The sequence below is a fragment of the Festucalex cinctus genome, chromosome 17 (assembly GCF_051991245.1).
Source record: "Festucalex cinctus isolate MCC-2025b chromosome 17, RoL_Fcin_1.0, whole genome shotgun sequence".
Taxonomy (NCBI): domain Eukaryota; kingdom Metazoa; phylum Chordata; class Actinopteri; order Syngnathiformes; family Syngnathidae; genus Festucalex; species Festucalex cinctus.
In genome coordinates, this window is record NC_135427.1 from 22,445,165 (window position 1) to 22,460,425 (window position 15,261).

The window sequence follows — 15,261 nt, forward strand, 5'->3', positions numbered from 1 at the left end:
CACCAAATCTATTAGTAAATGCAAACACCACAGTAATGAACTTTTAGAACATTTAACTCCTAGTAAGTATTTTCAAATTCAGTCAACAAGGTTTAAATTACTACCTGTCTTACTCTGTTAGAAAGTCATGAAGTCATTGCATTTCCATATAGAAGCTTCTATTATGAGTGTGATATCAAGGCCTTCCCCATTTGGCAATTTGACAAATGGTGCCATTACACACTTTACAATATAGTCATAGCTGAAACCCATCATTACTTACTTAATTCAAAGTTTCAAATTTCTTTAAACTAGTATTTAGTAGACTAGATTTTCATTATTTATCAAATAATCTATATCATTTGCCTTAACTTTATACACTCATTAGAGGGTTCATTACCATAATTTAAACATACTCTTCTAACCAAAGTCTGTAATCAAGAATTGTTCTGCCTCTTTACAGATAGGAATGTTCCACTTCAATCATAAATCTTTCACAGCAAGGAGAGACTTGTTAAATCCTTGTTCACAAAAAGTGGAGGAGAGTCACACTCTCTGTAGGGTCAGACTGCACCACCCCACTTCATGTCTTGTGCCAAATGTTTCTAATTTAATTACTCAGCCTTATTGTCATTTGTCTTCTGTGTAAACTTTTATTCATAGGCACAGTATAGTTTCAGTTTAAAAGTGACTTTTCTGTGGCCTGTTAGCTATCCTCTCTTTTGGAGAGCTTTTATTTTATTTCCTTTTATAGCCCTTGCTTCTCCCTCAAAATGAGGTGTTTTATGTCCATAAATACCTTAGGTCAATTCTTATCTCTGCGCCTGAGTCGTAATTTTACCACCCCCTGTCAATCTTTTAACTTATCTGGAAATCTATCAATTTTATTTAATTTTATCAACATTCAAACGTACAACCAACTATCAGAGATCCACAGCCACCTAATGTAGTGAGGTAGCATAATATTAGGTATAAAAATGTGTTTATTGCTTAACATTAAATCATTCCTTCACTACATATCAAATATAGTGATATTTGAAATCTGACCCATTATCTGTACCACTCAGTTATTAACCCAATAATAACCAAAAATCTTCTCAGTTATTAAATTCAGTTATAACACCTTCTTCTTCCGAAAGTTATTGATTTTTATTTTTTATTTTTTTTTAAAGAATCATTCACCTAAATAATCATCACAACTACACATTTTGCCTGTCATCTGATCACAATTTTTAATTGTCATTTAAACCTAGAATATAAATTGTATAATTGTGTAATCAATCACTTACGTTGCTTCCTATCACTGTCAATTTTCCATGAAAATCATATTAGTTCATTTATATGACTAACACAGCAGTCCTTTACCGTTTTTTCTTTTCTAACTCCTCTAATCATTTTAAACTATCTATTTTGTACTTTTGAGGGTAATTTCTTAACTCAGTGTCCTCTAACATTACACTTCCTTCCTGTCTTATCATCATCATCTACACCACCACAACTTGTTCTAAACACTTCACAAATCCCACTTACAATCATCCACTAATTCATCTTCTCTTTGTCCAGTTGTTCTAATTCTACCATAATCAATTCTACTTTCGTATTTCTCTCTTACTTTTATCATTTCCCATGCTCAAATCAATCCAACAAAAAGGATTTTTTTTCCTGTCAGAAGTTCAACAACTTGTCATCAATCACCTACTTAACTCACTCTCAAACAATTAGCTTTACCATCCAAAAACAAAAATACACAATTTTCACCTGAGGACCGGGTGATGACCTCTTCTGGGACCACTTTTTGGTCCCCTCACCTCAAATTTGATACAGACCAAAATTTCTCAATTTCACCGTTTTGACATAGTTATGTTAGACACGATCTAACAACCCCTTATACACAATTTAAACCCTTTTAGCCGTCATCTTTAGACAATATGACACACAGACACATACAAGAGCTCACAGAGACAAACACAATGAGAAGCCACACACATATACTTTTACAGACAATACACGTATGCCTCGATATCATTAGGCTGTTAAAGCTCCAACTTTCCTTTTCATTTTATTCCTTATTTCATATTATAGTGGATTACCATTATTATTGTTATTATTTTTACAATTGTAAATTAAGCTGGCCAGCAAAAGTATATCTTGTAATCCACGTATTTAAATGCTATATTTTAGATGGATCTAATTTTTCTATGAACATCCAATCCTTACTGGATAGTTCATCTTTTGGCTCGATTTTACTGTTTATTTTCCCCATTTTTATATGAATTTGGTTCATTCCGTGAACCTAGAGTTCCCTAGGGACTGATATGTTCAAAATAACAGGGTGACAATAAATTTCTCACTGTGGTAATTCTCAAGCTTCTACCCAACAGGGCGGAGAATTCTTGCCTTTGCTTCCACAATGAGTTGTCACTTACAATCCTGTTTGTTTAAAATGAAGTAAGTATCAAGTGACACTACACTTCCATTCACTTCACACACTCACACAAGGCCCTTTTATTTTCTGCGTTTCACGGAATTTAAGTACGTACACGACTCCGGCATCGTCTCTTTACACGGACGTTACTGGGCTCTGTTCCCTTTACTTGCCATTGACTAGTATTCGCAAGGTTTTACACTATTGCGTCAGTACCTTCGCGCAATCTTTTTCACTCACACTTTCCCCCGGAAAGTAAATTTTTTCTCACCCAGATGTCTTCTCGTCCTTTGGATTCCCGTCAGCCTTCCAGATCCCAGTCACAGAGACGAAATCCAGTCCCGGAAAAGGGTAGTATTTGCCGTGGCCACGGTCTTGCTGGAGGTCGACTCTGCAACTGGAATCCTTTAGGCGTCTTGGGATCCGGCTCGAAGGACCAAATTAATGTCAAGTCAAGACCTGCAACATTTAAAATACACAGAAGAAAGAATGAGAAGACACAAGGATTTGATTACTCGCGAGGAGAAGCTGACAGAGAGTTGTGCGCAGATCACAAGCTCCCAGCCCCCTCTGACACAACTCCCTACTTCTCCTCTTGTATTTGGGATTCCCTAACAGACACAATAGGCCATACACTTGCCTCTAAGGGAAATAGGAAATAACAGCAATGTGATAAGCAACTCCAGCAGTCGTAAAATACAGAGGACATCCTTTAACCATAAACTTTTACAACCACTATTCCTTGAAGGCTGTCATTCTTCATTCCCGCATTCCAGGTGTCCGTCCTCAGGTTGAATACACATGCAGCAGCTCCAAACTCATAGTGAAATACTGAATACATAGTTGGCAATTAACTATGTAATAAGAGAAAATATAGAATAATATATACACAATAACTCTAACAGTTTAGCATACGGCTACAGAATACTTTTTGTAGGTCTTAAGCTAATAGGTATGCCTCCCAGTTTTCACAAATCTAGGTCAAGTCATCTTTAGTTGTGTATCGCTTGAATCATACAATTGGAAATGCTCCATAAAAATGCATAGAGGGCGCTATTGAGCACAACGTTGGGTTACTTGCACGTCAGGGTACTGGCACGTTGGGGTACTGTTACATGGAACAAGGACCATTTAAAATGTTATTTTTTTCCATGCCTTGTCTGTGCAAAGTTTAATGAAAAAGGCCAAAAATGATGTATAATTCCCAAAATAAAATCAAAATAGCGGACTTCCTCTTTGGTTTGGCAAATGGCTACATAATACTTTTTTGTAGGTCTAGCATAATCATACAATCGGAAATGCTTCATAAAAATGTCTAGAGGGCGCTATTTATTGCAAATTGCACAATAAATCTCTGAAAATTCATGTTCATGACAAGTCTGATGTGATTGCAAAGTTTCATGAGTTTTCATGTGTATAAAAAAAAAAAAAAGCAGCACTTGACAAACAATGCATTGCTATGGCAACAGCGTGTTACAAAATAAAAAACTTTCGATTACTTTGCATCTTAAACATCTTAAGATGAAACACACCAAGTTTGAAGACAGTCGGATAAATTTTGTAGGAGGGGTTCGTTAAAATATGACCCCTGAAAAAGGCCACAAAAAATGGCAACAAATCCCATCATAAATCAAAATGGCAGACTTCCTGTTGGGTTTAGCACATGGCACCAAGAGACTTTTTTGTACATCCTGGGCTGTTACATATGTCTACAATTTTTCGTCGCTCTAGCTGCTTCGTACAACTGGGAATGCTTCATTAAGAAGGATTTTTTTCCTTTGCAAAAAGTGCATGCCACGACAACAGCGTGTGTCGAAATAAAAAACTTTCAATAACTTTTCATTTTCAACATCTTAAGATGAATCACACCAAGTTTGAAGATGATCGGATAAACTCTGTAGGAGGAGTTTGTTAAAATATGACCCCTATGAAATGGCCAAAAAAAATGGCAACACATTCCAAAGTAAATCAAAATGGCGGACGTCCTGTTAGGTTTAGCATATGGTTCAAAAAGAGTTTTTTGTACCTCGAGGGCTGTTATATACCTCTACAAATGTTGGTAACTCTATGTGAAACGTACAACCGGGTATGCTTTGTTAAAGAGGAGTTTTTTAGCTCAAAATGTGATGCCCGGCCCCTGGGGGACTTCCTGTTGGGTTTAGCACAGGGCACCAAGAGACTTTTTTGTACATCTTGGGCTGTTACATATGTCTACAAATTTTCGTAGCTCTAGCTGCTTCGTACAAATGGGAATGCTTCTTTAAGGATATTTTTTTTCCTTTAAAAACAGTGCATGCCATGACAACAGCGTGCGACGAAATACAAAGCTTTCAATAACTTTTCATCTTCAACATCTTAAGATGAATCACACCAAGTTTGAAGATGATCGGATAAACACTGTAGGAGGAGTTCGTTAAAATAAGACCCCAATGAAATGGCCAAAAAAATGGCAACACGTTCCAAAATAAATCAAAATGGTGGACTTCCTGTTAGGTTTAGCATATGGTTCAAAAAGAGTTTTTTGTAGGTCATAGCCTGTTACATATGTGTACCAATTTTCGTAGCTCTAGACTAAACGTACAACCGGCAATGCTTCGTGAAGTAAGAATTTTTAAACTCTAAATTTGATGCGCCACCGCCGTCATATAGTATATCAAAAACTTTTCATTTTTCACAATGATGTTGTCCCAGGTGTTGAGATGGTACATCCCAAGTTTTAAGTCAATCGGGTTAACCGTGTAGGAGAAGCGGGCAAAAGTATGACCCCTGTAAATGTGCAAAAATTGGCAAAAATTGGACATTTAAATACTCATACCTCACTTTCTGTCTATTTTAGGGTACACACTTCAAAGAGGTTTTTGTTCATTGGGATGTGCTACAGGTGCCACACAATTTTCATAGCCGTCGGACAATCGTAGTGGGACAGGGATCCGTTTAACCTATGTAGGGGGCGCTAAGGAGCCATTTTTCTGTTATCATGTATGGCGACTTTAAAATATCAAATTTTTCGCCAGGCCCGATGTGCGTGTAAAGTTTGTTAACAAACTCCTCCTACAGAGTTTATCCGATCATCTTCAAACTTGGTGTGATTCATCTTAAGATGTTGAAAATGAAAAGTTATTGAAAGTTTTTTATTTCGTCACACGCTGTTGTCGTGGCATGCACTTTTTGCAAAGGAAAAAAAATCTTATTAATGAAGCATTCCCAGTTGTACGAAGCAGCTAGAGCGACGAAAAATCCTCAGGGTCAAAAAGCAATGTTTTAGGATTGTGTGATGAAATGATGAATAAAAGTAAGGATACTACAGGTACATAAATGGTTATGTAAGTGTAAAATTTGGCATGGTGTGTCCAGATACATGCAGAATAAGTATAAAATATTATGGTGTGTGATTGATTTTTTCTTAGTAAAAATTTGTATTGTAAAGGTCAAGTCACAGTATGTCCACAAAAAAAAAAATAAAAAAAATCTATTGTATAGAAACATCATAATCAGGGGCAAAGACATAAACATAATAATAGTAATTAATAATGATAGAATTTAAATACAATCTTTTCCATGAATATGTCAGTTATTTTGAGAAGATACAGAAAAAAAAGAACTTTGAAGTGTCTATCAGTGGATGAAAGAGGGCAAGATCACAGCATAGCTACATGATATCAGTCACATTTGAAAGTAATCAAGTGTAGTATGTATTCACATTATATACATTGAGAAATTGCGGCTCAATAATCAGTCAGTGTTTCAGTTAACAATGTTACCTTCAAGATATTCCTAACAGAAAAAAAGGAACGTGCATTAACAAAAAAATTTAAAAATGTCCATTGTCAAACATGTCATTCATTATACACAATGTGTAGGATGGGGATGCTTGCTGTGTTAGTGTTTGTGTGTCTTCCATGTCATATAGCTTACCATCACGGACAAATGCATCACATGCATCCTTTATATCCAATGAAGTCTGGAGTTCTTTCACAAGCTTGGTTTTGAAGTCGATCTGTTTTTCAAGTGCTCGATTGACTCGAGTCACATGGACTAGTTGGTTCATCATTTGGGAATGAAGATCAAGGCTGCGCTGGTATAAGTCGTTGCGACTGAAAGCATGATCAATGCATGCATACTGTAATGACAAAGCATTCAATGAAAATCAGTCATGTTAGATTCTATGATTCTAAATAGCAGAGGTAACGTGTTGGTGCAAAACTTTGTGGTCATGTTGCATGTTACTTAATGGTTGTGTGTGTCAAAACGAGTTTATTTGAAAGAATATACAAATATATACACACGGACATATATATTTATACAGTATAACAGTACCACATGTATTGGTTTGAAGGAAAGAGTTGAAAAGCAGTCTTCAGAAAAATGCACAAGACGCACAAAGTACCATTTACTACATGTAATAAGTTGTCAATTAGACATGTGAATTAAGTGGTTAAGATAGTGGCTACTGTGCAAGTAAGCTTCAATTGTCTCTAAAAGGTTAGCGTATGTGTTCTACATGATATCAATGGCTAGACGTGCTCGTGGAGAAATATTACAAACAGAAAAACACACTAAAGGTGCCTTTAACAAACCTGTCAATAAATGAGAACTTAATACATATATGTATGTCATACTGTATATGATTGAGAAAGTTGTCCTGTTTAGTTTATGTATTGTATACTTACGGAAAAAAGTTGGCAATCTTTGCGTATGGAGATGATTTGAGGGTCTTTATCAAAAGAGAATTTGCTCGGTGATTTGTCCATGTTCTGTAGAAAAGCAAAGGAGTAGAAATAAATAGTGTCATACTTCATAAACATACAAGAAATTTGTAGCTGTATTAACCATTGTTGGTATTTGAAGTGATAATTTAGGAATAGAAGTGTAGTGATTGCAGAATTTACAGAGTGCTTACCTTGTATGACTTTGTAGATGGAAATGTCCTTTGTTGAAAGAGCTCTTTGTTGTCTACTATATATGCAAGGACAAGCATAAGTAGGTGTGGTTATGAAGTTCTTGACCATTGAAATAAAGCAGTGGTATCAAATGTATGGACCGTGGTTTGGCTCAGGCCCGCAAAGGGGTTTAATGTGGCACAAGAGATAATCTTGTAAGGTACAAAAAATAATAATAATATGAGTAATGTCTTACCAATTAATCAGATGGCCAAAATCAAAACAAAGAAATGTGTCATTTCAAAAGTAGTTTTTAGATGACCAATCAATTAGAACACGGAATGGATCAGCATGTCATTATTTTACACACAAGCTAAAGTTATGGATTGTTGCGGAAAAAAAGACAGACAAACATAAATGTGCTGAATATGATACTCATTCAGCTATTGGTAACACAAACAGAATATGGTGTGAATTAATGTCCAATAACTTCATTAATTGTGTCACACAGTACATTCTAGAAATAACATATATATGAAAGACAGGTAGATATAACACGCTTGGAACTCATATAGGCAGTGTTGCCATGTTCCATTTGCATGTGAGTTGTTCTTAGGAAAAATGTATTTACAGTTGAGCCTTGCTATTTAGGGCTGTTCTACAAATACCAAAAATCTGTCTATAACTGATGCCGATTGTATTTAAGCTATATACCATGATGTTATTAGTCCAGCCAAAAGTTGATAAAAAAGCATGATCACAAGTGGTGAGTGACTATTAGTAAGAATAATAATTGTATCTATGTTGTGTGCTACAATGAAAGTATTGATAGTGACATGTTATGATATATAATACAATTTTCTAAGTACCATTTGAAACATCAGTATCTTTAATTTATTGACAAGAAAACACAGGAATGTATGGATATAGATGTTGACAGATCAAAAAGCAATATTTTCAACATACTATCAGTTAGCATTACAAGTATTCATAGTAAGTAAAATAAATGCTGTTAATTGTGAAATTGGAGTGCTAAAAATTATATAAACTTTGGTTGTACATTAGCAAAGGCAGTAGGAAACAAACAGAATGCACATAGCTTACAAAACATAAAAGTAGTAGTATAAAAGTGTTGATGTTTAAATTTTATTGTGTAACAGTGTTGATGTTTAAATTTCATAGAAGTATCATATTTCGCCCGCCCCTTCTGTTCTTATTGGTCAAAAGTCTGACTCTTTCAAGGGCGGCTACATTTAAACCACCGTCACTGAAAGAGACTTCCTCTTGCTGTTCTTCACTGGTTTTGCGTCAGCAGATTCAGAGAGCACAGACAGCAAGATTTGCACAAACGTTATTTCAGCTGTTTGAGTATCCTCTAGAGTGTTTTTATTTATTGATTGATTGATTGATTGATTTATTTATTTATTTAGTAGTAACAGGTAATTGTATATTAAATATTTATTGTAATTGGAGTGTAGATTGTTAGCTTCTCAGATGCCTCGGGGGAAAGGCTATCATCGTTCGGAGGCAGCCAAGAGGAGGATGACTGAACGTCTTCGACTTGGTGATGTTCAGCAACCATTTCATGCAACTTGCGCACGTAAGTAGCTACCATTTGTCTGTAATATTTTAAGCACGAAGACGTCCGATGAATTATTGCGGAGAAAAATTTAAACAGTGTTTTATTTCCTTTGTTGTCATGAAATGTAATTCAATAATGATTATTTCTGTATGTGCTAATAGGTGGTGGTACTGGTGGCCGTCACAAAGTGCAAGAATGGCCAATTTCTTGCGTTACTGGTCGAAGCCACAAGTTAGTTATACCCTCTGAGTGTCCAAACAAGAAGGTATAAATGGTTTCTAGTTCTACATTTAAGAAAAAAGTGCAATGGATAGTGATTGTACTAAATGAAATACTGTACATTATGTCATATAGTTTGTCTTGCTCATTGGAGACTCGCACCTACGGAGCATCGCAGATGGTTTTGTGGAGATGCCAAAGGATTCTTTTTCCTTTGGCGTCATGTCGACACCGGGAGCTTGTGCAACCGAGTTGACTACTGAGGTGCAGCATGCTGTTGTGCCTAGAACACCAGACGTGGTTTGTCTTTTGGCTCCTAGCAATAACCTGACATCCAGCCGCACCCCTGACGAGGAAGGAGCAGATTTCTGCAGACTCCTTGGTAATGTCTGTGGTCGCTGGCCTAATAAGGTACATGTATATTGTAATACTATTATGAGGTGTATACATGATTGCAGTGTGATGTCGAAATATTTTCATGGGTAAAATAGTACAAACGTAAGTTATAAACGCTGCTTGTTTTGAATAGGTGTTTGTCTTGGACTTTCCTCCACGTCTAACCGTGGATGTGACTCAGCAGGATTACTTGCGTCAGGAGTTTCATCGTGTGTCAGCACGTATGGGTGAGTTACTAGATAATGACATTCAGTTAGGTCTTACATGTTTTATCATATGGTGTGCGTTTTTGTTACACTGTAAACTGTGCATCCTACAGAATATAAACTGTGAATGTAAAAAGACTTTAATAGGTAATAAACATATATATAAAATTATTGATGACTATAGGAGAAAATCATAATGAAGGATGTTCTCTCCCAATGTCTTTTTAAGGGGTCAAGTACATGTCTACTGCAGCGTTCTTCCCTTTGAAGAACTTGAAGCTGTGGAGTAAAGATGGTGTAAGTTCCATTATGGTATAATAATTCTGAATCATTGGATATACACATTGATTAGATTTGTATGGTAGTACTGGAATAAAATAGGTTAGTAGTGTTATAAAATTGTTACTAATTTTTGCAGGTGCACTTGAGTGATGATCATGGGATGAGTATCCTTGTGCAGTTGATGTGTGATGGTGTTCATCAGGTTAGCCATTTTATACTGTAATTTGTTTCATTGTAGTTTTGTATTACGTTTGTAATGTGCTTAAATTGTTGTGTAGTTGTATGGAAATATGTATATTTTTCTGAATGCAGTATATATGTATTTAGATATGTATTTTATGTAATGCTGTTTGTGAATCATGATTGAGACAAATATCAGTGATATATAAGTAACAGAAATATTCTTCTTCATGTTTTTTTGTGTTTTTTTTTTATTATCAGCAACTTGACCTCCAAACACCTAAGTTGGAGATACAAGTAGCATCGAGGCCACCAGCGGTTAAAACTATTCCAAAAATTGTGGTGAAGGGTGAGACTTTGGTTCTTCGTCGATTGAACCCGTTTGAGTGGATTGTTGTTGGACCAGGCAGGAAGGTAATGGTTGCATATTGTAATAGCTTGGTTGTTGTTGTAGTTTTTAGTGTTGTGATATATTTGTTTTACATTAGATTCTCCAAAGTTGAGCAAAGTAAAGGTCAGTATAGGTTGATAAATAAAAATGATGATGTCTGTCATTGCAGAGGAGGCAAGCAGGACTTGAACAATCCTGTGATGGGATTCCCAAAAAGAGGAAAATTCAGCCTAACGTTAGTTTGTTTAGAATAATTATATAGTGTATTTGTTATAGACAAGATGCATTCAGTAACATATTTTCAAAATGTGTATTTCACAGGTTGTGCTAAAGGAATGTTTCATTCCTCTAACCCCAGTTTGGTTCAGCAGTGAAATGTTGGGTGCGATGGACAAGATAAAACCATCAGATCTGTCCAGCCCTGTGAAGGCTGCTCCAAGAGACAAAAAGGTAATTTTCATGTAAATTTCATGGTTCAGGTGTTGTCATTAAGTGAGTCCAGTCATTTACGTGACACATTCTTGTTGATTGATAACATTTAAATTGTGTATAATTGTCTAAAGAAGCTGTAATCTGCATGTGTGGAATATATAAATATATATATTTTTTGTCTTTCATTAGAAATCAAATGTGAGATATCAACAGAGAGTTGTTTTCAAAAGGACAAAGTCACAGGTTTGTGTTTTTATTTGTATTTTTTATTGGGGAGTAATGTAAATATTAGACTAGTTTATAATTGCTGTTATTCAGTTTGAGAAGGGGAGAAAAAAATGTTTTATAGCAATGAGTAACAATAGTTATTGTAATATAAATAAGTACATTTGTAGTTGTTGTTTTGCAGGCATTACAAAGGATGGTGGTGGATGCCAGTCTTTGTTCTTCCAGTGTTGTGGAAGAGGTTGTGCAGCAAGAGGTTAGTTTCTTGCTTTAGAATTTCAGAAAAGAGAGATAAGTGTTTATTAGTGATGTATGGTTGTTGTTATTTATGTTATTGATCTAGCACATTGTTTAAGAATTAACAATATTGGTAATTTATGTATAATCAAGTAGACTAGTGAGGAGGAATTAAGTGTACTTTGTAATGTGCAAGTAATAGTAAAACTATATATAAAAAAAAACAACCCATACACAGTAGTTTGTTGGCTCAGTGGAGTATGCAACATCATTTCATTATCTAACCTTTTTGCTGTTGTATACATTCTAAGTATGTATTACTTTTGTTATTGTGTTTAATAGGCAACACCAAGGCCGTTGGTGGATGCGAGTTTGTCTTGTTCCAGTGGTGTGGAAAAGGCTGTGCAGGAGGAGGTTTGTGGCCTGCTTTAGAATGTTATATAAATGATATAAGTTCATTTGTAGTTGTTGTTTTGCAGGCAACACAAAGGATGGTGGTGGATGCCAGTCTTTGTTCTTCCAGTTTTGTGGAAGAGGTTGTGCAGCAAGAGGTTTGTTTCTTGCTTTACAATTTCAGAAAAGAGAGAAAATTATGATAAGTGCTTATTAGTGATGTATGGTTGTTGTTATTTATGTTATTGATCTAACACATTGTTTAAGCATTAACAATACTGGTAATTTATGTATAATCAAGCAGACTAGTGAGGAGGAATTAAGTGTACTTTGTAATGGGCAAGTAATAGTAAAACAACAACAAAAAACACAGTCATAACCTTTTTGCTGTTGTATACATTCAAAGTATGTATTACTTTTGTTATTGTGTTTAATAGGCAACACCAAGGCCGTTGGTGGATGCAAGTTTGTCTTGTTCCAGTGGTGTGGAAAAGGTTGTGCAGGAGGAGGTTTGTGGCCTGCTTTAGAATGTCACCTTAAAGAAGAGAACATGTTTTGTAGCAATGAGAGACAATTGTTATATAAATGATATGTTAATTTGTAGTTGTTGTTTTGCAGGCGGGCGGCACGGTAGATGAGTGGTTAGCATGTCCGCTTCCCAGTTCTGAGGTCTCCGGTTCGAGTCCAGGCTCGGACCTTCCTGGGTGGAGTTTGCATGTTCTCCCCGTGCCCGCGTGGGTCTTCTCCGGGTACTCCGGTCTCCTCCCACATTCCAAAGACATGCTTGGCAGGTTAATTGGGCGCTCCGAATTGTCCCTGGGTGTGCGTGTGAGTGGATGGTTGTTCGTCTCTGTGTGCCCTGCGATTGGCTGGCAACCAGTCCAGGGTGTCCCCTGCCTACTGCCCAGAGCCAGCTGAGATAGGTGCCAGCAGCCCCCGCGACCCTTGTGAGGAATAAGCGGTCAAGAAAATGGATGGATGGATGGATGTTTTGCAGGCAACACAAAGGATGGTGGTGGATGCCAGTCTTCGTTTTTCCAGTGTTGTGGAAGAGGTTGTGCAGCAAGAGGTTTGTTTCTTGCTTTACAATTTCAGAAAAGAAAGAAAATTATGATAAGTGCTTATTAGTGATGCATGGTTGTTGTTATTTATGTTATTGATTTAGCACATTGTTTAAGCTTTAGCAATATTGAAAATTTATGTATAAATCAAGTAAATTAATGAGGGTGAAATAAGTGAATTTTGTAATGTTGCTTAAGTATGCATAAGTAATATATATATAACCATGAAAACATAGAGTTGTTTGTTGGATGGATTGTTGGAGCATGCAACATCATTTCATCGCCTACCCTTGTTGCTGTTGTATACGTTAACATAGCAAGTATGGATTACTTTTGTTTTGTTTTGTTTTTTCTTTAATAGGTAACACAAAGACCAGTGGTGGATGCAAGTTTGTCTTGTTCCAGTGGTGTGAAAGACGCTGTGCAGGAGGAGGTTGGTGTTTTGCATTAAAATGACAAGTTCCATAAAAGTACATTGTTTTCTATGTAGTGATGTACAGTAGTTTGTTGTTGAAGATGTTGCCATTCATCTGGGCGAATGTTGAATTTGTAAAAACATAGATAAGATATGTAACCATTTTCTGCCACGTGTATGCTATGCATGTTCCGTGATGTTGTGTAATGTTAAATTAATAAATGAATCGTTTGTTAAAATGTTATTTGTTGTCATATACCTATAGTTGCCGAGGGAGATGACTTCTCGCATGGAGCATGCAGCCAAGATCAGTCCCAAGCGTATACAAAGTAAGACCATTGGTAATGCAAATACATCTATGTGTTATGTTTTAGAAGGTGATGTTACATGTAATTCATTCTTGACTGATATGAACACAGCATATGACAGTTATGCACATACTGACAGCTCCAGTATTAATGTTCATCCAATATCATTCGGAGCTCCAAGTGATGCTCTAGAGTGTCAACGCAGAAGTGTGAATGGGTCTTTTCATCAAGGAGACAGTCGGTTGAACCATCCAGGTAAGCAGTGTATGGCTATAGCGTATGTGGGTCTAGCAAATCACACAGTTAGTAGTGCGTTTTCATGGTGTTCAGAAGATTTAGACAAAGTTCTTGTTTTAGGTGATCGTTTGTATACATTATTGAAGAATAGTGACAAGTTCAGTAGCTCACATAACTATTTAATGGTGCCAGACTTGCCAAAGCAGCTGGTTTTTGAAGGAACACTGTTTGAGTTTAAGGAAATAGATGTGGTGTCTGGATTTATACCGATGGTCGATAAAACAATTATTGTGGAATGTCAAGACGTTACTATTTTAAAAGGATTGCAAAAGATACATGATCAAGTTGATTTATGTTTGCTGACCATGGGTTGTTATACATGTGCAATCATTAGCAAAAATGGACAGTATGCAGTGTTTGATTCCCATGCTCGCAGTGCTAGTGGAATGCCAGATGGTGATGGTAAAAGTGTTATAGTTTACTTTAATTGTCTTCAAGATGTTTATGATCATATATGTAATTTGACAAAAAAGACATGTAGAGGGCAAACGTTTTTTGAGTTTTCAGGTTTTCATGTTGTGCGGTCACAGACAAGTTCATATGAACACTCTGTAAAGGGTGTTGGCATGATTGTATTGGATTCCCTGGCTGAAGTTACACGTAATTTAGGTTTGGCTAATAACAGCACAATATTTGAGCTCCATGCGTACACCGAGGCAGAAAAAGTACATTCCCAACCAGTGTCATTTGGAGCTTCAAGTCATGCTTTAGAGCATTATGATGACAGAAGGTTGAATGGTTTTCATAAGGGAGACACACTACAAGCAATGGCTCAATGTTCAGTGGGTCAACAAGCTAAACCCTCTGTAAAGGATGTAAAAATTACTACACAGGATTCTACTGTATCACAGCAATGTAAGATGTCATTGAGAAGTAGCGTTTCAAAGACAATGCAAAGTTGTGACGCTACTGCACTTAATGCTGATGTGCAGATAATGGGCAATGTGACTCATAAAAAGATGCAATTTAAACCTATTGGTAAACAAGTTGTCCAAGATTTATGTACACGATTTAAATGGGATTCAGAGAAACTTGTTGCAGAGGAGTCTGCAAATGGTGGTTTACTAGGGCTTCCATGCCAGAAAGAGAAAATAATAGGTGATGGGAACTGTTTCTTTCGAGCAGTATCTCAAGCTGTGTGTGGTTCACAAAAGAACCACAGAAAAATCAGACTAGCTGTTGTAAAACAAATGGAATCAAATGCAGTTGTGTATGAAACATTTTTAAGGAGTGAGTACTCTTCAGTGGATGAGTATATAAAAAAATCAAAAATGCGAAATGTTGGCAGTTGGGCTACTGAAGTGGAAATTCAAGCAACAGCAGATTGTTTAGGAGTCAATATATTTACATATT

At 36.3% G+C, this 15,261-nt stretch overlaps 1 protein-coding gene across 1 annotated transcript; it reads left to right on the plus strand.

Annotated features, from left to right (window-relative positions):
• Positions 1–8,775: 8,775 nt before the first annotated feature.
• On the plus strand, positions 8,776–14,325 carry LOC144005301 (uncharacterized). The gene is made up of 19 exons (XM_077503401.1): positions 8,776–8,884; positions 9,028–9,131; positions 9,221–9,496; positions 9,615–9,708; positions 9,917–9,984; positions 10,106–10,171; positions 10,411–10,563; positions 10,710–10,775; positions 10,862–10,990; positions 11,162–11,215; positions 11,382–11,453; positions 11,777–11,848; positions 11,914–11,985; positions 12,265–12,336; positions 12,825–12,896; positions 13,250–13,321; positions 13,569–13,632; positions 13,723–13,866; positions 14,285–14,325. The coding sequence occupies exons 1-19, from the start codon at positions 8,779–8,781 to the stop codon at positions 14,323–14,325; spliced, it is 1,797 nt and encodes a 598-aa protein (XP_077359527.1). The 5' UTR covers positions 8,776–8,778.
• The last annotated feature ends 936 nt before the right edge of the window (positions 14,326–15,261 follow it).

Coding starts and splice junctions, on each gene's coding strand:
- LOC144005301 (XM_077503401.1), top strand. CDS start 8,779: ATGCCTCGGGGGAAAGGCTATCATCGTTCGGAGGCAGCCAAGAGGAGG. Junction 11,849..11,913: donor AAAAGGCTGTGCAGGAGGAG/GTTTGTGGCCTG, acceptor GTTGTTTTGCAG/GCAACACAAAGGATGGTGGT. Junction 13,867..14,284: donor CAGTCGGTTGAACCATCCAG/GTAAGCAGTGTA, acceptor CCATGCTCGCAG/TGCTAGTGGAATGCCAGATG.